Below are 24,249 nucleotides of genomic sequence, written 5' to 3'. Positions count from 1 at the left end.
TATCAAGGCGGCGCGTCGCCGGCTTCCGGCGGCCAAGTTGCGTCCGGACCACCCTGATGTAAGTTCATTCCGGTCCGTCATGTTGCTGAACGAACAACCTGCATACGCTCATGCTACGCTTAGGGAGCCCGGCGGTGAAGGTTGAGGTTGAACATACCTCCCAGCCGCGGTCGCGCATCTAGAAGAGTGCGGAGTACCCTAACGGTCGCCAGAGTCGGACGATGCGGAGAATGAGGACGGCCGACTTCTGGCCGACATGACCATCTTCCTTGCTCCATACTACGTTCAACAGCTTGGCGTTCTCCGCGCGCGCGGCGAGCAGATTGACTGGCCTCCGGTCTTGATGCTTGGAACTTGAAGCTTGAGTGGGACCTTCGGCCGAAGGCCTCGGCGACTCCAAGATGCGCCGATATATGCGCACAGGCCTATTCTCGCAGCACACGACGTCTTTTGGGGCTCAGAGATTTGCATAGAACGGGGCGGAACTTTTCCCAGAGAATGTGACTTCTCCTGCATGCAGTGCATTTACACAGCAGCGTTGGTCCTCACTGATGAAATCCCCTCAACCTCCGGATGCTATGCTATGCAAGGAGTTTATGGATGTGTCAAAACGCGCATATAGTCCGTTATAAAGGTATCCAAACAGCACAGTATGTACCTGGTTTTTTGCATGTGAGCACTTGTACAACGCATGATGCGTACTATACATTTGACTCGTGCTCGAACCCTTCGAACTTTGATCATGTGGACAGAACCGGTGCTACCGAGATGGAAAGCATCCGCAATGAAGTGCTTCGAAGCAAGTATCACACGAGATCACGCTGGATGGCACAAGCGAATACAATTACAGATGGCGACAACAATGCTACGAGCCCAGCGGATGCTATATGTACACACTACACGTTCGACGTTCGATTCTTCCCGATTATGTTGCGACAGCGTCCCTGTCTATATCCTATACAGTATCTCCCTCATTCAAACGGTCTTGTTGGTCTGCAGCACACATCAGCTACCGCTACCGCAGCATGGAAGACGGGATGCTGCGGCCACTCACATCAGCGTCGGTCACGATGGGGGTCGACTGCGAGGGCGAGGTGGAGATGGCGGGCGCGGTGCGCGCGATCGAGCCGAGGTCGACGTCCGGTGACTTGAGCGCCTTCTTGCGGATCTCAATGCCCTGCTGGATCTCCTCGGGGGTGAACGAGCTGCCCCGCCGTTCAGTCGGGGGGCGCTCCGCGTCGCTGTTCACCGAGACCTGGCCTACGCACACGCGTCAGCACCGCAGTCGCAGATTGGGCGGAGTGGGAGGGGGCACACCAGTGGTGTCCTCGAAGTCGGCCTGCTCGTCGTCGAGCGCGGCGCTCTCGAGCTCGTACTCGTCCTCCAGGCGGCCCCAGTTGTGCGGGCCGGCGCCGCCCTTGGGGATGTGCTTGTCCATGCCGTTCTTCGCCTCCGAGCGGTCCTTGTTGACCGCGGAGGGGTAGGCAGCGCGTGCAGTACGAGTCATGCTTGAGTGTCTTGGACGAGGAGAACGATGTGAGGAAGGGTGAGAGGGGCTGCGGCGGTGGTAGTAGTAGATGGCGACTGGGTGATGGTGGGTGGTGTGTGAGTGGGGGGCGTCGGCGGGCGGGTGATATGGTTTATATAGCGGGCCTGGGGCAGCTGCGCCACCAGCCTGGAGAGTGCCCCGCGCTCGCGTGACGCAGGGAGGGCGAGTGTACAGCCCGAGCCTAAAGCATGCGTCACGTTCTGGCACTTTCGAAGCGGCCTTCCCGCCTGTTCTAGTCCCCATTCTAGTCCGTTCGCCGCCCCCGGCCGTCGTCCCACCCTTGTCCGCGTCGTCCTGGCGGCCGCATCGTGATTGTGCGCGCACACAACGACCTTCGGGTTCTCCAAGGCCTTGTGGCGTGCGCCGCCGGGAGAATTAGGAGGTTCGCGGCCGCGGCTCGCGGGAAGGGATGGTGTGAGGCGGAGACTGGAGCTCGGCCAGGTCATTCTGCCACCTCTGCCACCGATGACCTATGCGGGGAAACGTGGGAGTTTCGACCCTTCTGGCAACTCCCGACCGCTGGCACTCTTCCGGGTCTTCCCTGGACCAGTGTTCCGGGTCCTTCGAAGTATTTGAACGACTGTTCAAGCTGGCTAGAAGCTGGTAAAGTTACGATGGTTAGCAGCTCTTCATTACATGGACACCTGAGAACTGATTTTCTCACCAAGAGAAAACGGACACTTTCAAATGTGGCAGAAGTGCGTGAAGCCCACTAGTGCCAGTGTAGCGCTCAAGTATTCGGCGCGGCATTTGCCGTTTGGATGATCATCGGCATGCAACGATCGCAGCAAACCTTAGACAATTCCTCAGCTGGTGCTGTAACGTTGTTCTAACTTTCTCCTGCAGGAGTCTCTGTCATGACATTCGTTTCAACTATCATCTTGGTCTATTATGGTTAGCAACGGAGACTAGCGGGAAGGACAAGTGCGTAAAGGCACGCACGGTCGCGTGTCGCGTGAGACGCGCTTGTACCGAGTACAGGACCTCGGACACCCCCAATGCTGCTTGATCGAAATGCGTGAGCAGCAACTTAGTACATTCTACCATCCTCCGTCTCGAATCCTCTAGTGAACCTGCGTAGTTGAGCTCGTCGACAACGAAGGAGACAGAATCTGCTCAACAAACTATCGCTCGGGATGTCGCAAGCGGTACCGGCGGCCATGGACGTCGTGCAAGACCTCATCCGGGCGACGGAAGAGGCCAAGGTCGCGATCGAGGCGCGGTCTTCGCCCAGGAACGACACGGACTCCGAGACATGGTCTAGTGCTAGTGACACACCCGTAGTGCAGAGGAGGAAGATCCTCGCCGTGGTGTCGCACCTGAGCCCGAACGGCAAATTCGAGCAGGGATGGTGAGTGCGTTCATACACGTTCGTCTTGCGTTCGCGTTCGGGGGAGGTGAAGAGAGTCAGAAGACCAGTCGCTTGAGAGATAAGAGGATCTGTGTGCGAGGGCGAGGTCGGTAAACATGCGAAGCAAGCAGCGTGTCATGCGGAGGATCCACCTCATGTCCTCCGCATGTGCGCTGTGCGCGCCCAGGGAGTGTAGCGGTGGATGTGCACGACGTGAGAGTTGGACGAGACCTTCACAAATCTTTCGACGCGTCAGCCTCGACGCGCGCCCTTGTCTTGCGTAAAAGACTGTGCTGCCGGGCGGCGTCGAGCAGTGTCACTTGGTCGATGCGCTCATGGACGAGCAAACCGAGGTGCCGCTCGTGCGCGCGCGTAGGCGATCTAGCGCCCGTATCGCGGCGGATGTGCGGTTCACTGATTCGCACACACTGGCGCGGAGTTCTTGAACCCCTTGTGACCACGCTCAAGGCTCAAGAGAAGCCATAGTAGGCCGCAGGCTGACGCCTCACGGTGCAACATCGCGCCAGCGGCCGCGAGCTCAAGGCTTGAACCTTCACTGGCGGAATCCGGCGCGGACGCACAGCGTTTCCAATGCGACGGGGTGCCGGTGCCGAGGGAAAAGGTCGCGTCGCCCTGTTTCATGCATCTCGTGGAGGTTGACAGGATGCCTTATCGTGTCTATTGCCAACTCCGAAGATGCTCGACGATTCAACGGAGAGCGCCATACCTGTACATGTACGTGAGCAATGGCCGTGAATTCGGACATTGGGGCAAGACTTGCACAGTTATCCGTAAGCTCGGTACGTGCCAAGGCTACCGTAAGGCGACTGACTTGCTCGCAATACGCTGCGTCAGGCGGTTAAATTCACTCCTCCTCCGTCTTAGCGCCCGCCGCGCAGGGTCCTCTCCGCGTTCTCGCCGCCCTCGAGGCGGTTTGGGTGCGCACCCTCGGCCTTCGTGTCCGATCCACAGTGCTTCGCCCACCTTCGCAAATTTCCAGTGTGGTTGCCGCGTGCGTGCGCAGACATGGGGCGGTGGCATGGCCGACCGTTCAAGCGGCAGCGACGCCGCTGCCACTGGCGGGTTTGCTAACCTCGAGCTGTCCGTAGTCGTGAAGATCCGTATCCTAATCGGAGCGCACACCCACAGGATGTCTCGTGGTGGTCAGCATGACGTCCTCGAGTCTCGGGTAACCACGCCGCGCTGACGGGAGCTCGAGCGCGCCATTGTTCAATCTACTGCGCCGGACATGTTTTAAGCATATGCTTCTCTGTCGCCCATCCATCCGCCGATATGTCCTATATGCTATTTTATCCCCGTTTATGACCGGTTGTTTCCCTGGTGCGGTCCCGCTGACGCTGGTTCACGTAGTGTCTTTGTACTCAGCGAGAAGCCGCCGCAAATACACGCTATCTCAGGGCAGTTCTTGGTAGAACATGCGTTCCCGGTAGTGGACGATTTTTCCATTTCCATGTCGCAGCCGCGTAGGGCGACCATGGACTTGTCTTCGCCGCCGCCTGGCGGGACGCTCACCCCCAGTCAGGCGAGAACGGGTAAGCCAGTCGTGCGAGTGTCTGGGCGCAGTCTAATCGTCCCATACCGCCCTTCCCAGAGCTCACGGTGACTATCAATCCCGGACAAGGCAGCCCGTTTCACTCTATCGCCCTCCAGACGAACGACATCCCCGGTCTGCGCCAAGTGTTGGTGGAATGCCGGCGCCTCAAAGAAGCCTTGGGTGCGTGCTTACCGCTTCTTTGCCGCCACCCGACACCTGATCGGCTGCAGCGACGGAGACGGACGATGACTACGACTTCGAGCCGTTCGCGTGGCTGGGGCCCTACCTCGCGGACAACGCGTTGCCGCCGCTCCGTACGTCGCCGCCTTCCCATTTACGCGCGCACGAAAGTTCACCGACGCGGTGTCAGTGTCGCCCATCCCCCCTGATCTGCGGAAGATCAGGAAGCCGACGCACGTCCGCCTGTCGGCGGCGAGCGCCGGCCTGCCCGGGAACGATATCGCAGATATAGAGATGGTTCGCGAAGATTGGATGCGCACGAAGGTCGAGGAAGATGTGTTCGCGCGATGCGAGAAGGCGGAGCTCAGGTGCCTGCTTACCTGCCCTCGAGTGTACGCGGACGTGCTGACCGTGCTGACCGCTACAGGATCCGCGTCGGAACGTTCAATGTGAACGGAAAACTTCCTTCACAGGACCTTTCGGCATGGGTGCGGGGGCAGTTCGAGCGTCCGGCGTCGACATTCATTCCGCCGATCCAAGACTTCTCGCCTCTCTCCCTTGGCGATGGAAAGAAGGACCCTATCGAGGAGCGGATGGGTTCGTGTCTTGGCTTTGGTATCTTCCATGCACATGCATTGAACATCTGGTCTACTTTCCAGAGGCCATCGACATCAGCGAAGCCTCTCAGGGACACGATGCGTCGCACTCTAAATCATTGTCATTGGCCTCGGAGGGTGGAACATTTGTCGAAGTACCGGTGGATGCAACATCTGAGGAAACCGCCGCCCCTTCGAACGTCTTGGAGGATCACAACGATCCCGACATGCTTGTGCTCGGCTTCCAGGAACTTGATCTGTCCACAGAGGCATTGCTTTATTCCACGAAAACTGTCCGCGAGGATGCATGGTGTATGGCCGTGTTCGCAGGGCTAGGAGAGAAGGCCGTCCTGTACGAAAAGGTAGGCGCCAGGTTCTCTTGCCGTGTGTTCGCAGTTGGACCACCGTGCGACCCTGCGCTAATGTTGTTGTTCCTGCGCATGGCACAGCTTGTGTCTAAACAGTTGGTCGGCATGTTGCTCGTAATCGTCATCAAGAAGCGTCTACACGCCTGCTTTAGCGAGATTATGACATCCTCCGTGGGTGCGGGTATTATGGGCATCATGGTGTGTTTTATTTGTTTTACGCCATGTGTGTGCGTCTGAAGATGTGTGCAATTTCAGGGCAACAAGGGCGCCACTGCGGTCCGGCTTCTGTTCACACCGACGCCGTTCCCGGCCAGCGCCGGGGAGTACGAGGGAAAACCTGCCACATTGACCTTTGTCAACACGCATCTCGCGGCGTTTGACGAGATGTTCGAGAAGCGTAATGCGGATTTCCACGACCTATCAAAGAGGCTTCAGTTTGACTCCGGGATCCCGGCGGACGACTCGACAGCGCCGAACGGCGGCTATGGGCCATCGACTGTGCAGTTGAATATATTTGAGACGGACGTGCTTTTTTGGCTAGTGCGTGTTTATATATATTTCGCAGTGCCACTCTTTATCGAGATGCCGTCTGGGCATTTCAAACTAATCGCGCTCGCACTTAGGGTGGTATGTGCGCTGTCTGAGGCTGGAGAGCCTTGTGACCACGACATGCGCTAACTTGCAGGCATAGACCTGAACTACCGAATCAATTGCTCGGATGCCGACGTGCGGAACTTGCTAGCATCCGAGACCTTGAGGGATGAGAATCTAGCGATTCTACGAAGGTACGATCAGGTGCGGCCGCCATTACGTTGAGTGTCACGGTGTGCGTCCCGAGCTGACGCTTGCACCCAATCTCGATACACAGCTCTCCCTTTCGAGGCGCAGCCGAAAGGCGTTTGAAGACTTTGTGGAGTATCCCATATCGCATCCACCGTAAGTTTCGCCAGACGCGCTCGCGGAGCTTTCGATCATGTCTGCTCACGTTTGAATTATGCCGTCAGCTCGTATCGCTTTGGCGCTGGGTTGTTGGCGGACCGCTTGGGGTACGATGTCAAGTGCGTCCAAGGCTCTTGTCAAGCCGCCGGCCCTGCTCCACCGCTCTAAACGTGGCTGATGCCTCCGTCTCAGGCGGAAGCCAGCCTGGACAGACCGCATATTGCACATGGCATCATCGGCGGTGACGGTGAAACAGGCGTCCTACAGCAGCCACTCGACCATCACTATGAGCGACCACCGACCCGTGAGTGCCGGATTCGAAGTCCAGGTACGTCTCTTCCTCTCCTTTCACCGGGCCCAAGACCTCCGGAACGGCGTATGCTAGTTTCTATCCGCCCAAGGCACCAGACTGTGCCGCGGTCCGTCCTCCTGTCTGTCTGCCGAGCTCAAACGCTGCGCTTTTTGCGGTGCAGGTCCCCGTGGTCTCCCTCCCAGAATATGAAACCTTCGTAGAGCGCATCTGGCGCGATGTTTCAAGCGCGGAATACGTGGAGGAGCGGCCGCGCGTGCGGGTTGGGCCGACGAACATCGATTTCTCCCTAGTCTCGTACGTGTTTCTTGTGTACTTTTGGCAGCTCGCAGTGATACCCATGGGGAATAATTCCAGATACAAGCGCCCTGTAGTAAGAACGCTGGAAATCGAAAATACCGGAAAGGTAGGTGGTCTGGCGTGCTGTAGAATGATCATCAACCGTTTAACATTGCCTACGGCAGGTCCCGTGCGTGTACCGCTTCGTCCCTCAGGCTCCTGGTTCAACATCATGTGAGTAACGCTGCAGCACCACACGGCGGCCAGTAAATTTATCATCGTGGTTTCCCAAGGCCCCGGATGGCTGCGCATCGATGCTATGGCGGTTTGTGGTCTACGCCGTCAGGGGTACTCGACCTCGACTAACAGCTATCTTAGGGCCTAGTGCTCCCTGGGGAAAAGGCCCAGGTGTCTTTGACGGTGTTCATAGATGACGACGTCGCGGCCCAGATGAACATGGGCTCGACCCGGCTAGAGGAGACGCTGGTCATCCACACGGCTCTCGGAAGAGACCATTTTGTGGCGATAGGCGGAGAATATGGTACCACCAACTCAGCTTCTATCTCGCATGAGGCTCGTCCTGATCGGCGGACGCAGAGCGCACATGTTTCGCGACAAGCCTCGCTTGGCTTGTCCGATTACCCGGACCTGTCAGGCAGCTGAAGTCGCCGAGCGACCTGCTCTCCGAAGACAGAGGTGTCAACGCTCCCCGCGAAATTATGCGCCTCGTGAACTGGCTCATGAGCAATGCCACTGAAGCTGTGAGTGCCATTAATATTCTAGGAGCGTTTACCGGCGATTTTAATGCTCCGAATACGTAGGATGAGATATTCTTAGCGCGGGGAGACGAGCACGTCGTGCAACAGATTCGTGAGGTCGGGGTTTGGTTTGTTTGCCCAGCGCATGCCGTTCTAACAGCGCGACGCAGAGCCTTGATACAGGCGCGGAGTTCACAGTCGACGGACCTGAGAGCGGACCCAAGACGGCGCTGGCGTTCGCCGATGCGCTCCTCCAGCTCTTGGCGTCTTTCGTCGAGCCGGTGATCCCCGCCGTACTGCACGCAAAGTGCGCCGAGATGACAAGCAGAGACGAGGCGTTCGAGGTATTCGCATCATGTGCACGCTCGTATACCAGTGTTGCGCCTCACTGACGCCGCCGCAGCTCCTCGATGCACTCCCCGTGGTCAACGTAAACGTAAGATCCGTTTATCCACTCACGGTTACGAGCGCTCATGAAACATTCACTCCACATGGATCAGGTCTGGATTTCGCTGACGGCGTTTCTGCACTTTGTCGGGCAGCAAGAGTCGTTTACGGGCAAGGTCGAGCGCCTCGGTAAGCTGTGCCGTTCTTTCGTCGTTCCTCGATCGCTAAACATCTCCGCGAGGGTGCTTCTTTCAGTGGCCATCTTCACGCCCGTGCTATTCCGCGATGATTTAGACTCCCCGATGCCTGTCTCCGCCGTCGGTAAACGGCGGTTCTTGAGATACTTCATCGGGTGAAGGTTGTCCCGTCCGCGCTCTTCGTTCTCTTGGACTCGGGCTTATGGACAAGTTGGAGCTTCACGGCATATGAGCGGGTCTGGGTAGCACAGTTGATTATAATGTCTCGAACTATCTATGGTATTAAGTTATAGGACAATGTAGCGGCGCGGCGCCGAGAGGATCGGGGGAAGAGCGACAGAAGGCAAATTACTTCTGGCTGCGGACAAGTCTGCGAGTCAGTACACGCCACCGAAGAAGACCGCACGCGCGGCTCACATTGGAGTGTAAGTGCAGGCGAGACCCCGACGGTTACAGTTGGCGCAGGTCGGGCGGCCGTCGCATTTCAGCTTTCGGCCTGCCGAGTCATCATCGCTGTCAGCAGGCTGCGCCGGTGGTCCTCGGATAGACGACCTATTACCTCGACAGAACAGGCATGCCATGGGCGTGCGTCGCGGGGTTCTGGGTTGGTCGAAAACGTCGTCGTCAGAGTCTTGGCCCTGGTTGGCGGCCTGCTGGGTGGTGCCGGTCTGGATAAACGTCAGCCGAGGGCGGAAAGTAATGCGGAGAGCGCGACTGGCCTGGGAGCTCATGGCTAGCAGTAGGTACGATGCGGTAGAGTAGCGCAAACTATAAACGAAGAGAAGATGAGGGGGACGCCAGGACATGCCAGGCGTTATATACATCCTTTGGCGCCCCGCATACCTCTGAGTCTGTGCTGGCGTCGCTGCATTTGTCACTTTAGATTCCTCAGGGAGGGCGCTCGCAGCGCCGCCGGGGTTGTGGGGCACACATGTGCCCTGCCATGTCGAATAAGATCCGGCGACTGCTCAGATCTGCTTGTACACGATGAGGCATGTCGCCCGGAAGCGAAAAATCTGCAGACATCTGGACGTACCTCAACCGGCACGGCGGATACGTAGTGAAGATGGATTTGGTAAATTTGCAGCTACAAGGGACGGCACGGCGGCAGCGCACATGTTCGGGAGCGTTGGCTGCGTATTCGCCCACTCGGCCGAGACAGGACCATTTCACGCCACCGCGTCCGCGGACCCTGCCTCCGCGTCTGCATGTGCATCACGGAAACCATAACGCCAGCGGATGACGCACAGTGCGCAGAGGGGAGGGGCAGCGCCGACACTAGTTCTCGGACCTCATCCAGGGCCGCCGCCGCACCCACCCGGAGATGCACCCCGAGCAGGCGTGCCACGCGATCGAAGGTGTCGGACAGCGAGATCCAGCGCATCTCTTGCGTTCCGACGGTGAATGCCCCGAATCTGATCTGTGTTGTCAGCTTGTATATGAGTTGCCCTTCCTAGAAGAACTCACCTGCTGAAGATGCGATAGAGCTGCCGAGTCCGTCGAAAACGGGCACGACGCAAATTGCTGTTCGGATACGGGGTGCGCGTGCCCCGGGGCGCTTACGACACATGGGGGCGTGGCTGGAGGCGAGAATACGCACGAAAGGAAAGCCCGGCGCGCCCCTGCGCGAAGCCGTCGCGCTCCTCGGGACCGGGCAGTACGTCGGGGCGCACGATGAGGATTACGTCTCAGAGAAGGAGGCCCTGTTGGATCCTAAAAGTGGCCTTTCAGAAGGAAGCCTGACAAATTGAGCAAGAAGGCCCGGCCCGTACCTACAGAGTAATTAGCACTCCGGGCGCAGTGTTTGCCGCCGAATAGGGCGGAAGGACTCAGAGCCTCCGGAGACGTGTGAGTAAACGAGTACCGCCCCAGCCCTATGAGATCACAGGGCAGAATGGTGGCTGAGCTTGAAGTGGAAGGCCAACAAAAGCGGATGGATTACAAGAGACCTAATATCAACACGAGGCAGAAAGCGGGACGCGCAGCGTGGTCCGCTGCGCGCTTCAGCTTTATCGCCGGAAGAGACGAAACTCGGAGGCCTGACCCGTTGAACTCGCATCATCGTATCCAGGAGGGGAGTGGATTCTCGGCCTGGGCCCAGCGGCGTAGACGGTGCCAATGACCACGCATTCGCTCTGGAGCACCGCCTCCGCGCCGCCATCGGGCAGGAATGCGACCGCCCTCGGAGGGTAGACGGCGACCGAGTACTAGGCACGCGTGCAGGGTGGGAAGCAGGTAACGCAAGGATGGTGGCGTAACACTCACTGAGAGCTCGAACTTGCCCAATCTGCTGGTGGGCTTCAGCCCGGGCGAGAGATGGATCTCCCCGTGCAGCACCCTCCTCTGAGGGCTTCTCGGGTCCCTTGCATGTTCGGACCACCACACTGCGGCGGTCACCTCCTGGCTACTGCTCTCGAACTCCAAGCCCGGAAGCGTTTTCGTGCCAGCGGAGCCAGCCGTGGTGTCCGGCGTGGAAATTCGCCGCAGCAATCGGACGACTGGGCTCCGCGGTGCAGAAAGGAGGTCTAGGGCCTGAGGATCGGTGGTCTCGATCGTCATAAGGCAGGGTATGACGCTTCCCCGCGTATAACACAGCTGTTTGGCGACGTCAAGGTCGGCACGATCAAGTCCAAAAAGCGACCGGTGAACCCACGGGTTTAGCTAACGCGAGCTACACACCGGAAATACAGTTTTAGTATATAGACACGACCTGATTCTCTTGTACATGAGCTTACCGTACAGGTGGCCTCTACGGAACGAGTGGAGAAGACTGAGCCGTTGATGCGGAGAGGCTCGAGGAGTTGCCAGCCATCTGGATCTCCGTCAGGACCGATTAACGGGCTATTCTCCAGATAGGCAATCTGGCGTGCTAGCGATGGCGCGCCTGGTTGGATTTTGGGGCAGTAGCCGACGACGGTGCCAAGGCTAGGGTAACTCAGTACGCAGACGGCAACTAAGCAATATCTAGGGTACTCACGTACTATCCACCCGGAATCTGCTTCGATGTACTGTCACCACAATTTGATACTGAATGTGAACCCTGGCCATGCGCTCCGAGAACGATGCCGGCAGGGAATACGATTGATCTAGCCCGTTTGGCGACTTGAGGAGACACGATTCGGGTAAGGTGAGTGAAAACGGCCAACTGTGTTCCCCAGATAGCTTTCCCGGATTAGCGGTACTCTGGGAGCTGTTCTGAAGCGCCGAAGACGAAGACGGGGGCCACAGAACCTGAGATATTTGGAGGAAATTGAGGACATCCGTGGTGGAGGAAGTCATTTGCCCGAAAAGCTGTCCACCGACGTGCAAATCGACGTAAGTAAGTGAAAGTAAAAGTTGGTGCGATAGTATTTTTGCTTACTTGTACAGATACTGACTTGATGGTCTCTTCCCGGTCTAGACATAGGACGACGCTACCAGTTATAGCTTCGCCCTGATAAAAAGCGGGAAGATAGCTGGAAGCAGGAGCCTTGCTAGCGACCTTAAGGGTCAGCCAGGGTTGACCCTTAGACGAGGTGAATCGATGGTATAGATGTTCCGTCGGTGGGCGCACACCACGAGATGCGGATGAAGTGCTAGAACGAGCCAACGGAGAGCGTTCGTACTGCGGAAGGCCTGCGTCCATGGTGGTGGTGGCGAGTCGATGACTCGAGGGGCGTCGTGCTGCACCAACACGCCGCATGTGGCTAGTTATATCCAGCTCCGCGTGTTGTTGGTGAGACGTCCGGCGTCATCTACAACACATCTTCCCTTGATACCACTAGGCTGTGGACCACCCAATCGTGTTGAGTCATCGCGTGGTCTCCGAGCGAGATCTCTGTGGCTGATCATGAAACTATAGAGAAGGCCATGGCGTGCAGGCATCGCGCGTGGTCGGGCAGGCACCAAGGCGGACAAGATCCCAGGTAGAGTTGATGACCATGAGGAACATCGGTCAAGAAGCACTGCGCTTTCCCATGCCGCACGTACCGCTGAGAGCGCTGTAAGACTGCTGCCGCCGCGGAGGTACCCACAGGTCATCGTCGAGATTCGTGGCGTCGATCCGTCGTCCACGACAGTAGGTACCGCAGAGAACAGACAGATGCACGAAACAGAGTACCAGCCGAGAGTCGGAGGTTTGGTACGAGGACAATCAGGTCAAATTCGTTTAATTTCCAGCCCACATGGAGGTCCCCATTTGGAAGGCGTCTCGGCTTATCGGCAAGTTTAGACGCGGTCGCCACTGCGCGGTGCCCCATACGCCATTCTTGCACGCAGCTCCCATATGGCACCTATTATAGGCTCTGCACATGTCGCAGCGGACAGTAGACGCAGTGGGTATCTATGTGTGCACCATGCGGAGGTGTACATAGCCCCGGCGATGGACATGGAGCGGGATCACCACGTCCTGTGGGCCCGGCACGGTGTCTTGGCAGCCTTCGGAAGCTATACAGGCCCTCTCCAATTACGTATTCGGGAGTTTATGAATCCATGAGTGAGTGTAGTATGGCATTGTGATTGCGAACACAACGGTACTTGGTATGTCTCCAGGTAGTCTCCAGGCTCTGAGTTCAACAGATGTTATCATCTAACCCCTCAGCAAGATCTATATGGCTCAGAGACCTACGTAAATGTAAATATATAATATGAAGGCACCTACAAAAAATACTGTTGCTTTTTTTGTGCTGTTTGCGGTCCCTGTGAATGCTCGCCGCGCGACACAGCGCGCGAAGTATGATTGCCTTGCCTTTTACGGAATGACACTTGTGCGGATGTACCGGGCCGGGAAGCCTTTGCCCCGATTTGGAAGCATTCGGCCTCATTCTCGCACTTTCTCGAAACGCGCCCATCGCAATGCTCAAAATGTGTTTCCTCCAACCACCATCGCATCTTGACTACTCTCGCAATCTACTCCACGAACCTCTGAAATATTCTTAGCATCCACTATGGCGTCGACGAGGCCCCTCGTGTTCTTCGACATTACCATCGGAGGTAGACCGGCCGGACGGATCGTCATGCAGCTGTACAACGATATTGTACCAAAAACTGCAGAGAACTTCCGTATGTATCCATGCGTATGTATCTGACGCGCATAGTCTAATCGTGAGCAGGTGCGCTGTGCACGGGAGAGAAGGGTGAAGGGAGTGCTGGAAAGCCTCTCCACTTCAAGGGATGCTCGTTCCATCGCGTAATCAAGGGGTACGTCGCGTTACAACTAGACCCATATATTTTCTGGTGCTTACGCATGGAATAGCTTCATGATCCAGGGTGGCGACTTCACCGCAGGGAACGGTACCGGCGGCGAGTCCATCTACGGCGAGAAGTTTGAGGACGAGAACTTCGAAGTGAAGCACTCGAAGCGTTTCCTCCTTTCCATGGTGCGTACATCCGAGTTCAGTCCTGCCATATGCGATCCGAACCCTGCTCCAGGCCAACGCCGGCGCGAACACGAACGGCTCGCAATTCTTCATCACCTGCAACGCCACGCCCCACCTCGACAATAAGCACGTTGTCTTCGGCGAGGTCCTGCGCGGAAAGTCCATCGTGCGTGCGGTCGAGAACACCGAGACCGCGAGCGGCGACGTCCCCGTCGAGCCCTGCGTCATCGCGGACTGTGGAGAGCTGTCCCCGGACGACCCGTCGCTCGCCGAGCCTGCCGTGGCGGACGGCGACGTGTATGAGGACTACCCGGAAGACCAGGACCCGGTGGACGGTCAAGACGTGCTCGCTAGCCCCGAGGCCGCGCTTAAGATCGCGCGCTCGGTCAGGGAGGTCGGAAATAAGCTGTTCAAGGAAGGCAAACACGAAGAGGCGCTTCGCAAGTACCAGAGTACGTGTTCGCGGCGGCCTGCTTATTTCCCGCTCGTCCGCTGACGTGCGGCGCTCGTGTTCCGCAGAGGCGATCCGGTACCTAGACTGCCACATCCAGCTCCCCGAGGACACTCCCCCAGAGCTCAAGGACTCCTTCCAGGCGCTGCTCGCGCCTCTCCTGCTCAACTCCGCACTGGCGGCGATACGCGCGGGCGGCGCTCCCAACGCGCGTCTCGCCCTTCGCGTTACCGATCGCGCCATCGCTACGCTCGCACTTAATGACGCGGACAAGGGTTCGTGTTGTTCCCCGCGCGCGCTCTATGACCTCCCCGGCTGACTCGGAACCACCGTCTGCTAACAGCTAAGGCGCTTTACCGTGAAGCACTGGCACACGTCGTGCTTAAGGAGGACGACGAGGCGGAGGAGGCGCTGGTCAAGGCACACGCGCTCGTGAAGGAGGACCAGGCGATCATTGGTGAGCTCGAGAAAGTTCGCGGTCGTCTACGGGGCAAGCGCGACAAGGAGAAGGCGCAGTTCAAGAAGATGTTCGCGTGACCGGGCGGGTCGCCCACGCTAGAAGTCAATCAGGCCCTGGGACGGGACCCTACGAAGTGTAACTTTCTTGTAGCATTAAAGCTGACCGGCAACCTCACCCTCCGGTTGCCGCTGTCGCATTTTAGGTCGAAGATGGGAAGCAGCACTTAAGTATAGTGCTTCATGGTAACGTTAGTGTACAGGTTTGATATCTCCTTCTGCTCAGTGTCCCCTCGCACGCGCACGCGCCCGCCGCGTCTACGACTTGTCCTTCACGAAGAAGTCCGACCCTGTGGCGCTCTTGTACTCCCGCCGGAGGAAGTCGCTCATCTGCTCGTCCTTGAACTGCTCCGTCGCGCTCTCGTTGTCCTGCTTGCCCTGGCCAAGGACGTGCTCCTGCACCCAGTCGATCGCTGCGACGCTTATGAGCACGCACGCGCGAGAGCTCGGACGATCCAGACTCACACTTGTCGAGCTTGTCCTCCTTGGTCTCGCTCGAGGCGCCTCCGCCCGCCATTGCGTTCACCTTCGCGGGCTGTCAGTAGCCAAGTTCAAGGCATCATCTGTGTGCGCTACCTTGTCCCCCAAGCTGCCAAACCACCCCTCAGACTTGCCGTTGTTGTTGCTCGTAGAATCGGTCATCGTGGGGGAAGAGTCGTGTGCTCCGCTTTCTTCGCACACGGAGGTATATGTAGTGTCTGTGGAGGCCGATCGCGTGCATCGCTATCACTGCCACGGTTGGCACGCCGCATGCGTATGCCAAGACGGGGCCTCGCAAGGGGCGCAGCCATCCCGTGGAGTTGCTTGTGGTGGGCGTAAATGTTCGCCCTGGATGGGTTGACGTCACTTCCATGGCCGGAAACCTCGTTGCCATGTTCACTCGCAATCGGAATGGGTTAGTTTGTAAGTTGTGCACATCGCGACGAGGCTCAGACTTCATATAGGAAACACACTGCCGAATCGCCATTCAGAACTTCGCCACAAACATGATCGTACTAGCACACCAACAGACATCGCGAACAGTAGCACACGCAACCTACCCCTCTACGTGTTCTGCACCTTCACTCATCACTCATTCAGCTTTCAGAACCCGCAGTCCTCGATCAACAGCTCATCGCGCGCCTGCTTCTCCTCGTCCCATAGCGCCCTCTGCAAGTCCGTGATGTAACCCCCGCGCCTGCTCTCCTCTTTGCCCGCGAGGAGCAAATCGAGGCAGCGCGCCCGCCCGAAGTCGATGATGCGGAAGCTCGGGCGCTTGAACGAGCGGTGCGCGCGCGGGAACGAGAGCGGGCCCGGCTGGATCATGATGTTGCGCACGTAGAACGAGCCCTGCGTGATGTGCAGGTCGTGCAGGCGGAGCACGAGCGAAAAGACCTCCGTCCTAGTAAGATGGACAGTAAGCAACACAGATCGAGAGACGCGGCGCGCGGGAGCGTGGACGTACCTTTGGTCGACGGTGAACATTTCCGGCAGGACGGGTTCGCCGCACTGCTCCATGAGCAAAATGGGCGAGAGCCACTTGACCTTGCAAGGCCGGCTCTCCGAACACTCGCTGTGCTTAGCGCCCTCCTCCTCTCGCCAGATCACGTTCCCGTCCTCCCCGACCGGGAGGTAGAACCCGAAGCACTTGGGCACGACCGGCCCGACGGGTACAGGGAAGCGGCACGGCGGCACGACGTTGAACCCACAGTACTCCTCCTGCAAGTGCTTCGGGAACTGCGCGTAGGTGCGCGCCTCGTTGTGCAGCAGCGTGTGCGCGGTGCAGTGCGGGAACGCGAGCTTCGCCGCGACCGTGACCTGCCCCGTGCGCGAGTGCGCGGAGAGCGGCGGTGGGAGCGTGAACGGGGCGGAGTAGACTTTTGAGTGGTGGCCGGTCCCGAGGCGGTTGGTCTCGCGCAAATGGAGGTGCGCGACATGAGCCTCCGTCTTCGCTTCAGTTACATCGATGTTGGCGGCGTTCGGAAGCTGGTAGGTGACGCGCTTGTACTTCACGGGCTCGCTCGCCGCTTGCCGATGCCGGGTGGCGCGGTCGGGGTCGTGCACGAGGAGGATGTCGGGGAGGAAGCCGTCGGGGAGGAACTCTTCCAGCTTCGGAAGGCCATCGATTGAGAACGGGTCGATTTCAGGCAAAGCCTCCTTTGATGTTGCTGTCTGGTCTGTACTGGAACTTGCGTCCGCGTTGAGGTCAAGAGCCTCGATCGACATTGTATCCTGCGTTGTCGCAGTACCCTCCTCCTGGGCAACCGCGGTATCGGCAGATGCGAGCAATTCTCCCAAGGTGTCAGGGTCGAGCCTGGGCGACTGGAAGGGAGAGCTGGAGGTCGATATGCCGGATTCGGGCGTCGAAATGCAGGATGAAGTTCGCACCCTGATCTTGTAGAGGGACTTGTCTATGGTCAGTGTGCTAGGTTGGCCGTCATCAGTGGTGAATTGAGGTTTGTTTATGATTTGTCCGCCGTTGCCGTCAGCAATGACTCCTTTTACGGTCAACTCCGTGATAGCCCGAGCTATGGAGCGGTGACTGTCTTCGATGTCCTCCGCGTCCAGCCGTGACTTGAAGTGCTTGCACCACAGGAAGTCGTATCGCATATCTTGACCGTCGTTGGCGGAATCGACGTCTTCGTTGAACACGACTCGCCCTGAACATTCCTCAGAAGGATCGGAAGGGCAGCGACGCGGCACAAGCCGAGTGTACACCGAAAGGCTCTTGGCCGGGTCACAGTCCGGGTCATCAGAGCTATCCGCGCGGATAGAGTAGCACATGAAATCCGAATGCTCCCACTTGCATCCTTCATCGATCGCGCCGAGCGGGGGCTCGGGCTGAGCAGGGTGACCAGGGGGAAGCTTCAGCACAGGCCAGGGTCGAATGAGGCGCGGGGGCACGAGCGGGGTGTGCCATAGGCCCTCGATCTCGTCGTAGTTCTCGCCGAGAGCCTTGACCATACTCCGGGACCAGGTGGTGACGTAGTTGCGTACACTCGGGACGCGCGGGATGTAGACGAACTCGTTAACGAAGTGGGCCCAGATGAAGCCGTTGGGCGCGCGCAGGCCGCGGTACGGGTTGCTCTTTTGGATTACGACGCCATTTGGATCGCGCTTGACGGTGTAGCGCGTGAAGCGCAAGCGTCCTTCTACGTCCATGAATATCGTAGTAGTCGACAGACCTGTGGATGATATCAGTCAGAGTCGCGCGCGGGTGTGCAATTGTCCAAAACATACTGTTTTGAGCTCAAACTTGATCGTAAACACGGATGTGTAGGCTGGTGGATATGGCTGTAGTGGGAGGAAGAAGAGAGATCGGCGGGGTATCGCCTGCTTTATATTCGAAGCATCGTCACGGAGGACAATGGGTCACACCCTTGACGCGTGTCGAACTTAGCCACGAGAAAAGCGCTGAGGGACATGACGATGTCGGTCCGGACAATGCAATGCCTATTCGAGAATAACGTGAAGAGGTGCGCCAGGGCGGGGGTAGGATAGGGATTTTGGAGCTTGGCGGTGATCAACTCGAGAGGGCCTTGACGTTTATTATAATGGTTGGCCTACGTTGGCTCAGACTTGCAGACAAACGAGCTCAGGCTGAGCATTTTAGCTAGCCATGCCCTTGGCGACTTTGCACATAGATTGAGCCTTCTATTGCTTATGCAAATATGCAAATTCGGCGTACCTTGATTCGATTGACAGGGATAGAGTGGCCGGTACGCGACTGGTTAACAGTTCGCTCCGACGAGTCGCGAGCAGTACCAAGAGCGACATCGGTCTGCCCAGTCACGACTCACCGCTACTTCAACATGGGCGATAATCCCAAAGACTAAAAGCCGTTGACAGATCGTGTAATAATGGTGGGAGGTCCAGACGAGTGCCGCGACAGAGGGGAGAAGCGGCAAGACTGCCAGTGCGCCCGTCTGAATTGGCCCGGATTGGGAAGAGTTTGTTTCGGGCCGGACTCCTTATTCTTTCGAAAGCTTCCCTAAATGGAAATGATCGACTCCCACCCCGCTGCCTTTCCGCGCCCAAACTTTTGACAACACACCTTCCGCTCAGCAGCATCATCCATGCACTGGCATTCGAATCCGCATATGATCTTCTGGCTCGAGCACGACACGGACTGCTACGTCTGGAGCACGACACACATACGCCACACTGAAAGGCCTCAGAGGCCCGGCTTGGTCCGGTGGAAATAGTGTTCTTACCACTCGCTGAGTAGATGTTGTTTGAGCCTCATCGACCGCAGTAAGCATGGGGCTGATCTCCTCTCATGACTTTGAATTGTTCTGACAGACATCTCTCTCTAGTCCTCTCTTCCTGCGACGAATATGGATCCCACCCTCTGTCGAGTATCATCCGTATCCGCCGAGGGTGATGTCGACGAGAAATCGCTCCCTCCTAGATCTTCTTCCATCTGCAAGGTCTGCTGGGAGGGCCCATTCGCAATACATGTCGGACTACCCTGCGGCCCACCCCAGGGTGATCAGATTTTCTACAGGGGATGGCCAAAATCCTACTCCTACTCGACCACTTTAGCTGCGATGGAGGCCCGGGCCCTTGACGGTTGTACATGGTGTCAATTTCTGAATGCAGCGATCAGGACAGAGCCTACATACGACCCTGCGTCATGGGATGTGCCGTTTAACCTCACGGTGGGGGCGTATGTGGAAGAAGACACTGACGAGAATCAGACTGCACTCAAGAACAGTCAATGCATATTCGTCGTCACAGACAAATCACCGATTTTCATAGGAATCGTACATACGGCTCCAGGTGAGTTGGGATGCACTTCACTCTACAATGTCCTTAGGCTATTGATCCGCGCTGGCCCAAATGTTGATGGGAGTAAACAGATGATCCGGCGGCTCCCCACATCTTCATGCGAAGCCCCATCCTCGACGTTGGCTCCAAACGCGCACTGGCTCTCGCAAAAGAGCACATCGACGAGTGCGTTCATAAGCACAAACGCTGCATCGCTCTCTCGGTTTCTCCTGATCCTCTGCTCCCCACACGTCTCATCGACTGCACCGATCTCAACCACCCACGTTTGGTCTCGACAAGCGGCCGTCGCGGTAGATACGTCACACTCAGCTATGTTTGGGGCGGCGATCAAGTCCATAAGACGACCTTGTCCAACATATCCGCATATACGTGTGGTATTGACCCTTCCCTCCTTCCCGCGACCATCCGCAATGCGATCTACGTAACACGCACTTTGGGGTTCCAGTATCTCTGGGTCGACAGTCTCTGCATCATCCAAGACTCGGGCGAGGACAAGCTTCACGAGATCGGGCGCATGCATCACACATACCGCTATGCGCATCTGACTATCATAGCCGCCAGCGCCCAGAAGGTCAGCGAGGGTTTTCTCCAAGATCGGCAACCTCCGCCCCAGATGGACCTCAACGACCCTTTGTCTGGCGGCGACATTACTGTTCCATTCATTTGCCCTCCACCTCCCGTTGCTCCCGAGCGCGCTGGGATGACAGTACTACCAAAAGTCGGCACGATACACATCACCCCACACCACTCGCATACGGAACACGTCGATTCTCCGCACGCCTGGCTGTACAGTGGCGACCTCGGACCCGTCACGACACGCGCATGGTGCATGCAAGAGTACCTAATGTCCCCGCGCGTACTCATCTTCACCTCCCGCACGCTTCAATTCCGGTGTCAGACCACAACCCAGAGCAACGTCCGCAATTCGCTTTGTGAGATCCTGCAAGAACGGCGCATGCCCGACGCCCTCTTACGCCCCGGTCCGCCCGCCGCGCTCGCATGCCCCGGCTCCGCGGAGTGGGCTGAGATGCACGGTGTGTGGCAACAAATTGTGGAGGAGTATAGCCGCCGCATGGCCACCGTTCCGTCGGACAAGCTCGTCGCGTGCGCGGCGGTCGCGCAGCAGTTCCACAGCGTCCTCGGGTCCGACTATCTCGCGGGTCTATGGCGCCACAGCCTCCTGCTCGACCTGCTCTGGTCCAAGGACCCGTTTACGTGGATGCACCGCCCCGAGGGCTACCGCGCGCCGTCGTGGTCGTGGGCGGCGGTGGACGGACAGTTCATCTGCCACCGCGTGACACCCCCGTCGAAGGCCTCTCTGGTGGAGATCGCGAAGGTGGAGAGGTGCGAGGTCGCGCTCGAGGACACCACGGTCCCGTTTGGGCGGGTGACGGGCGGGTCCCTCGTCCTGTGCGCACCGTTGATACGCTGCTCGTTGCTCCCCAGCCATTCCCCCGAGCATCGCGAGATCGCGTTGCAGTCTGTTCAACAAGCGCGGTACGAGCAGGGGGTCGGCGATAGCTCGCATCCCGCAGACGGACTCGCCAAGGTAGATGGGCCGTTGCTTTCCGGGACGGCAGCATTCGATTGTGAAGCTGACGCGGGGACAGAGGAGACGTGGGCCGTCCCTATTCTGCTGGATAAAAGCTCAACGACTGGCCTCGTTGTCACACTTGCTCATCCGAAGAACCCTTTAGGACCAGACTTGCGCAGTGGGAAGGTCAGCTACCGTAGGGTTGGGTGGTTTTCCGTGAGCTTCATGGACTGGCTGGAAAACGAAGGGGATGCGCAGAAAGCGGCGCGCGAGGTCATCCGTGCTCTGAAGGCCAATGAGTACCCTTCAGTGAGCATCGAGCTAGTGTAGGTACACGGTGCGTGTATTCGACAAGTTCGCGCCCTTTCTCTGCTGCTAACTTTGGACTTTCAGCTTTCAGCTTGATGCATGGTCTATTATATTTGCACTACACATCAGCGTGTTAAGACGGGGCTATCCAGATTCCATTGCTCCGCGCCCGTGAACACCCGCGCCCCGCTTCGTCTCCCACGGTAAACGATTTTATGACATGACAGGCACTGGAATCAGTACAGCACCTTCGCTCGCTTGGAATGCCTGAAGACACTTCCCATCGCCCCAAAGATCATGGACAGCCGCTATGGGGATGATAAATAACAGAAAGGACATCCGCTTTCTTCGCTCTCTTCATCGCTCACTCACTCACTTTCGATACATATTGCCAGGCACCGCCGCCACCCCACTTGATCTCCATGGATATCCCGAACTCTCAGCTGCCTCCCTTCCTTTCCGAAGAACGTGTCGGTGAATGTACCTTGTCTCCTAGGCCGTCGTCTATCTGCCAAGTTTGCTGGGAGGGACCCTTCGCGATGCAATTCGGACTAACCTATACGCCATCCGGGGACGAACATCTGCTCGACGACCAGTGGCCAGAGTCCTATTCGTACTGGACCTCATTGCCAGATCTGGACTCCCGTGCCTTCGCGGGTTGCGTATTGTGTCGATTTCTAGCGGCAGCCATTCGGACGGAACCAGTTTACGATCCTGCAACGTGGCCGGATACGTTCGAGCTCACTGTGGGCAGCTACGTGGAACGGCTTGCCCCTGATGAGGAAAGGCGTTGGACCCATCTTGAAAATTGCCAATGCATACTTGTGATTGCCCACGGATCGAGGCTTGTCTTGACGGGATTGGTACACACAACTCCAGGTCTGTTGGCATATTACTCATCACCCTCGTCGTGCCAAAGCTAACATTTCCTTCATCAGATGATCCTGCAGCGCCCTATATCTTCATGCGAAGCCCCATCCTGGACGTTGGATCTCCTCGAGCACTGGCTCTCGTTAAGGATCATATCGATGAGTGTGTTTATGGACACGAACGCTGCATCGCTCTCTCAGTATTTCCGGATCCCTTCCTCCCCACACGTCTCATTGACTGCACCGACATCAATCATCCGCGCCTAGTCACAACCAGTGGGCGCCGCGGTAAATATCTCACACTCAGCTACGTCTGGGGTGGCGACCAAGTCCACAAAACCACCACAACCAACATATCCACATACTCCCGCCGCATCGACCCCTTCCTCCTTCCCGCGACCATTCGCGATGCGATTTACGTCACACAAACACTCGGATTTCAGTTCCTCTGGATCGACAGCCTGTGTATCATCCAAGACTCCGATGAAGACAAGTTGCACGAGCTCGGACACATGCACGACATATACCGCTATGCTCACCTGACTATTATAGCCGCCAGCGCGGAGAGGGCCACACAGGGTTTTCTCCAGGATCGGCCGCCTCCGCCTCAGATGGACATCAGCAACCCCTTGACGGGCGGTGACTTCTCCATCCCCTTCATTTGCCCTCCTCCAAAATCTGCTGGTGACCCCGGCGATCACGCCGAAGCTGTATCCGCGACGACTCAGCAAGTGGGCACGATACACATCACTCCGCATTACTCACACACAGAAGTCACGAACACGCCAGACTCATGGCTATACAGCGCTGACAACGGGCCCATTACGACGCGTGCATGGTGCATGCAAGAGTACCTGCTTTCCCCGCGCGTTCTTATCTTCACCTCCAAGACCCTCCATTTCAGATGCCAGACCACCATCCAAAACAACGTCGGTAACTCGCTTTGCGAGGTCTTGTCTGAAAAACGACTACCCGACACAATCATGCTCCCCAGTCCACACACCAGGCTCTCCGATCACGACTCCGCGGAGTGGAACCAGATACACGAGGCATGGGAGGAAGTCATGGCAGGGTACAGCAAACGCTCGGCGAGCGTCCCGTCGGACAAGCTCGTCGCGTGTGCCGCGGTCGCACAGCACTTCCACCGCATCTTGGGGACGAACTACCTCGCGGGGCTCTGGCGCCGCTCACTCGTCTTCGACCTACTCTGGAACAAGCAACCCTTCACGTACATGCGCCGCCCGAGTGTCTATCGCGCGCCCTCGTGGTCTTGGGCGGCGGTCGATGGCGCCTTCTTCTGTTACCATGTGCGCCTGTCGAAGACCCCTCCGGTAGTGTTCGCGAAGGTCGTGCAATGCGAGGTTACGCTGGCAGATAACGCGCTCCCGTTCGGGCAGGTAACAGGCGGAATTCTCGTCCTGCACGCGCCGCTGATACGGTGTGTGTTACGCCCTGACAAATCCCCGGCACACCGCACTATCGAGCTTCAATCATTCGAACAAACACTTGCGTGGCGTCAATGGGACGTTGATGAAAACCTGCTGGATGTAAACCAGGCAGCCGAGGTGGATGGGCGGAAGCTTCCCGGGACTGCCGGATTCGACTGTGAGGCCGACGTGGAGATCACGGAGACGTGGGCGATCCCACTCATGCAGGACCAATACTCGCTGGACGGCCTCATCGTGGCTTTGGTCGATCCAGAGGTCCGTTCAGGGGCGGAGCGCGGGAAGGCCTGCTATCGAAGGGTAGGGTGGTTCTCCATCCAGTTCCCAGGGTATGCCGACGCGCACTCGCTTCAGGCAGCCCACGAGTTAGCTCGAGCTTTGAAGGCTGGCGAGTACCCCTTGGTGGATATCGAACTTGTGTAGTGAGCGTACTACGGTGCGTGTTCATGCCTCGCGATCCTCGAACTCTGTGCAACTCATCGTGTTGATTGTTTTGCGGCTTCCCTTCAATACCCCTGCCGTGGATCTC

The 24,249-nt window shown here is 57.7% G+C and overlaps 8 protein-coding genes across 8 annotated transcripts; 4 read left to right on the top strand and 4 right to left on the bottom strand.

Annotated features, from left to right (window-relative positions):
• Window positions 1-896: 896 nt before the first annotated feature.
• TRAVEDRAFT_60776 (uncharacterized protein) lies at window positions 897-1,607 on the bottom strand (the record flags this gene model as incomplete). Its single annotated transcript, XM_008045469.1, has 3 exons — window positions 1,318-1,607; window positions 1,055-1,260; window positions 897-917 (listed from the first exon to the last, which is right to left on the bottom strand). The coding sequence occupies exons 1-3, from the start codon at window positions 1,505-1,507 to the stop codon at window positions 897-899; spliced, it is 417 nt and encodes a 138-aa protein (XP_008043660.1). The 5' UTR covers window positions 1,508-1,607.
• A 1,078-nt stretch (window positions 1,608-2,685) lies between these two features.
• Window positions 2,686-8,773, top strand: TRAVEDRAFT_74629 (DNase I-like protein; the record flags this gene model as incomplete). Its single annotated transcript, XM_008045468.1, has 24 exons — window positions 2,686-2,900; window positions 4,272-4,453; window positions 4,513-4,635; window positions 4,686-4,769; window positions 4,826-5,003; window positions 5,063-5,232; window positions 5,295-5,593; window positions 5,681-5,797; window positions 5,855-6,141; window positions 6,289-6,394; window positions 6,468-6,535; window positions 6,604-6,657; window positions 6,731-6,866; window positions 7,012-7,145; window positions 7,206-7,254; window positions 7,313-7,361; window positions 7,421-7,452; window positions 7,506-7,668; window positions 7,725-7,888; window positions 7,949-8,002; window positions 8,056-8,229; window positions 8,289-8,321; window positions 8,386-8,461; window positions 8,528-8,773. 24 exons carry the CDS (start codon window positions 2,686-2,688, stop codon window positions 8,626-8,628), a joined length of 3,048 nt encoding a protein of 1,015 aa, XP_008043659.1. The 3' UTR covers window positions 8,629-8,773.
• A 44-nt stretch (window positions 8,774-8,817) lies between these two features.
• Window positions 8,818-9,200, bottom strand: TRAVEDRAFT_52372 (uncharacterized protein; the record flags this gene model as incomplete). Its single annotated transcript, XM_008045264.1, has 3 exons — window positions 8,818-8,827; window positions 8,887-8,965; window positions 9,029-9,200. 3 exons carry the CDS (start codon window positions 9,198-9,200, stop codon window positions 8,818-8,820), a joined length of 261 nt encoding a protein of 86 aa, XP_008043455.1.
• Window positions 9,201-10,527: 1,327 nt separating this feature from the next.
• Window positions 10,528-12,094, bottom strand: TRAVEDRAFT_134054 (uncharacterized protein; the record flags this gene model as incomplete). The annotated part of the gene is made up of 5 exons (XM_008045467.1): window positions 10,528-11,064; window positions 11,123-11,140; window positions 11,205-11,394; window positions 11,447-11,760; window positions 11,831-12,094. 5 exons carry the CDS (start codon window positions 12,092-12,094, stop codon window positions 10,528-10,530), a joined length of 1,323 nt encoding a protein of 440 aa, XP_008043658.1.
• Window positions 12,095-13,354: 1,260 nt separating this feature from the next.
• TRAVEDRAFT_66902 (peptidyl-prolyl cis-trans isomerase Cpr7) lies at window positions 13,355-15,016 on the top strand. Its single transcript, XM_008045466.1, has 6 exons — window positions 13,355-13,509; window positions 13,560-13,647; window positions 13,703-13,826; window positions 13,879-14,278; window positions 14,346-14,552; window positions 14,621-15,016. Exons 1-6 carry the CDS (start codon window positions 13,395-13,397, stop codon window positions 14,812-14,814), a joined length of 1,128 nt encoding a protein of 375 aa, XP_008043657.1. The 5' UTR covers window positions 13,355-13,394; the 3' UTR covers window positions 14,815-15,016.
• A 35-nt stretch (window positions 15,017-15,051) lies between these two features.
• TRAVEDRAFT_23655 (uncharacterized protein) lies at window positions 15,052-17,934 on the bottom strand (the record flags this gene model as incomplete). The annotated part of the gene is made up of 6 exons (XM_008045125.1): window positions 15,052-15,206; window positions 15,259-15,328; window positions 15,370-15,464; window positions 15,747-15,766; window positions 15,884-16,174; window positions 16,238-17,934. 6 exons carry the CDS (start codon window positions 17,932-17,934, stop codon window positions 15,052-15,054), a joined length of 2,328 nt encoding a protein of 775 aa, XP_008043316.1.
• Window positions 17,935-18,912: 978 nt separating this feature from the next.
• Window positions 18,913-21,427, top strand: TRAVEDRAFT_74624 (HET-domain-containing protein; the record flags this gene model as incomplete). Its single annotated transcript, XM_008045465.1, has 3 exons — window positions 18,913-19,026; window positions 19,089-19,554; window positions 19,635-21,427. The coding sequence occupies exons 2-3, from the start codon at window positions 19,110-19,112 to the stop codon at window positions 21,425-21,427; spliced, it is 2,238 nt and encodes a 745-aa protein (XP_008043656.1). The 5' UTR covers window positions 18,913-19,026; window positions 19,089-19,109.
• A 943-nt stretch (window positions 21,428-22,370) lies between these two features.
• On the top strand, window positions 22,371-22,838 carry TRAVEDRAFT_133440 (HET-domain-containing protein; the record flags this gene model as incomplete). The annotated part of the gene is made up of 1 exon (XM_008045464.1): window positions 22,371-22,838. A coding segment is annotated over one exon (468 nt), but the record flags the coding sequence as incomplete, so codon positions are not given.
• Between the last annotated feature and the right edge of the window lie 1,411 nt (window positions 22,839-24,249).

Source organism: Trametes versicolor (assembly GCF_000271585.1).
Source record: "Trametes versicolor FP-101664 SS1 unplaced genomic scaffold TRAVEscaffold_12, whole genome shotgun sequence".
NCBI classification, from domain to species: Eukaryota; Fungi; Basidiomycota; class Agaricomycetes; order Polyporales; family Polyporaceae; genus Trametes; species Trametes versicolor.
The sequence above is the reverse complement of the archived record's forward strand: the minus strand, read 5'-3'. Positions and strand labels throughout refer to the sequence as shown.

Excerpts from the sequence above, each read along its gene's own strand:
- TRAVEDRAFT_66902 (XM_008045466.1), top strand. The coding sequence starts at position 13,395 with ATGGCGTCGACGAGGCCCCTCGTGTTCTTCGACATTACCATCGGAGGT. Across the intron at positions 13,510-13,559 it reads AAAAACTGCAGAGAACTTCC|GTGCGCTGTGCACGGGAGAG; the intron begins GTATGTATCCAT and ends AATCGTGAGCAG. Across the intron at positions 14,553-14,620 it reads ACTTAATGACGCGGACAAGG|CTAAGGCGCTTTACCGTGAA; the intron begins GTTCGTGTTGTT and ends GTCTGCTAACAG.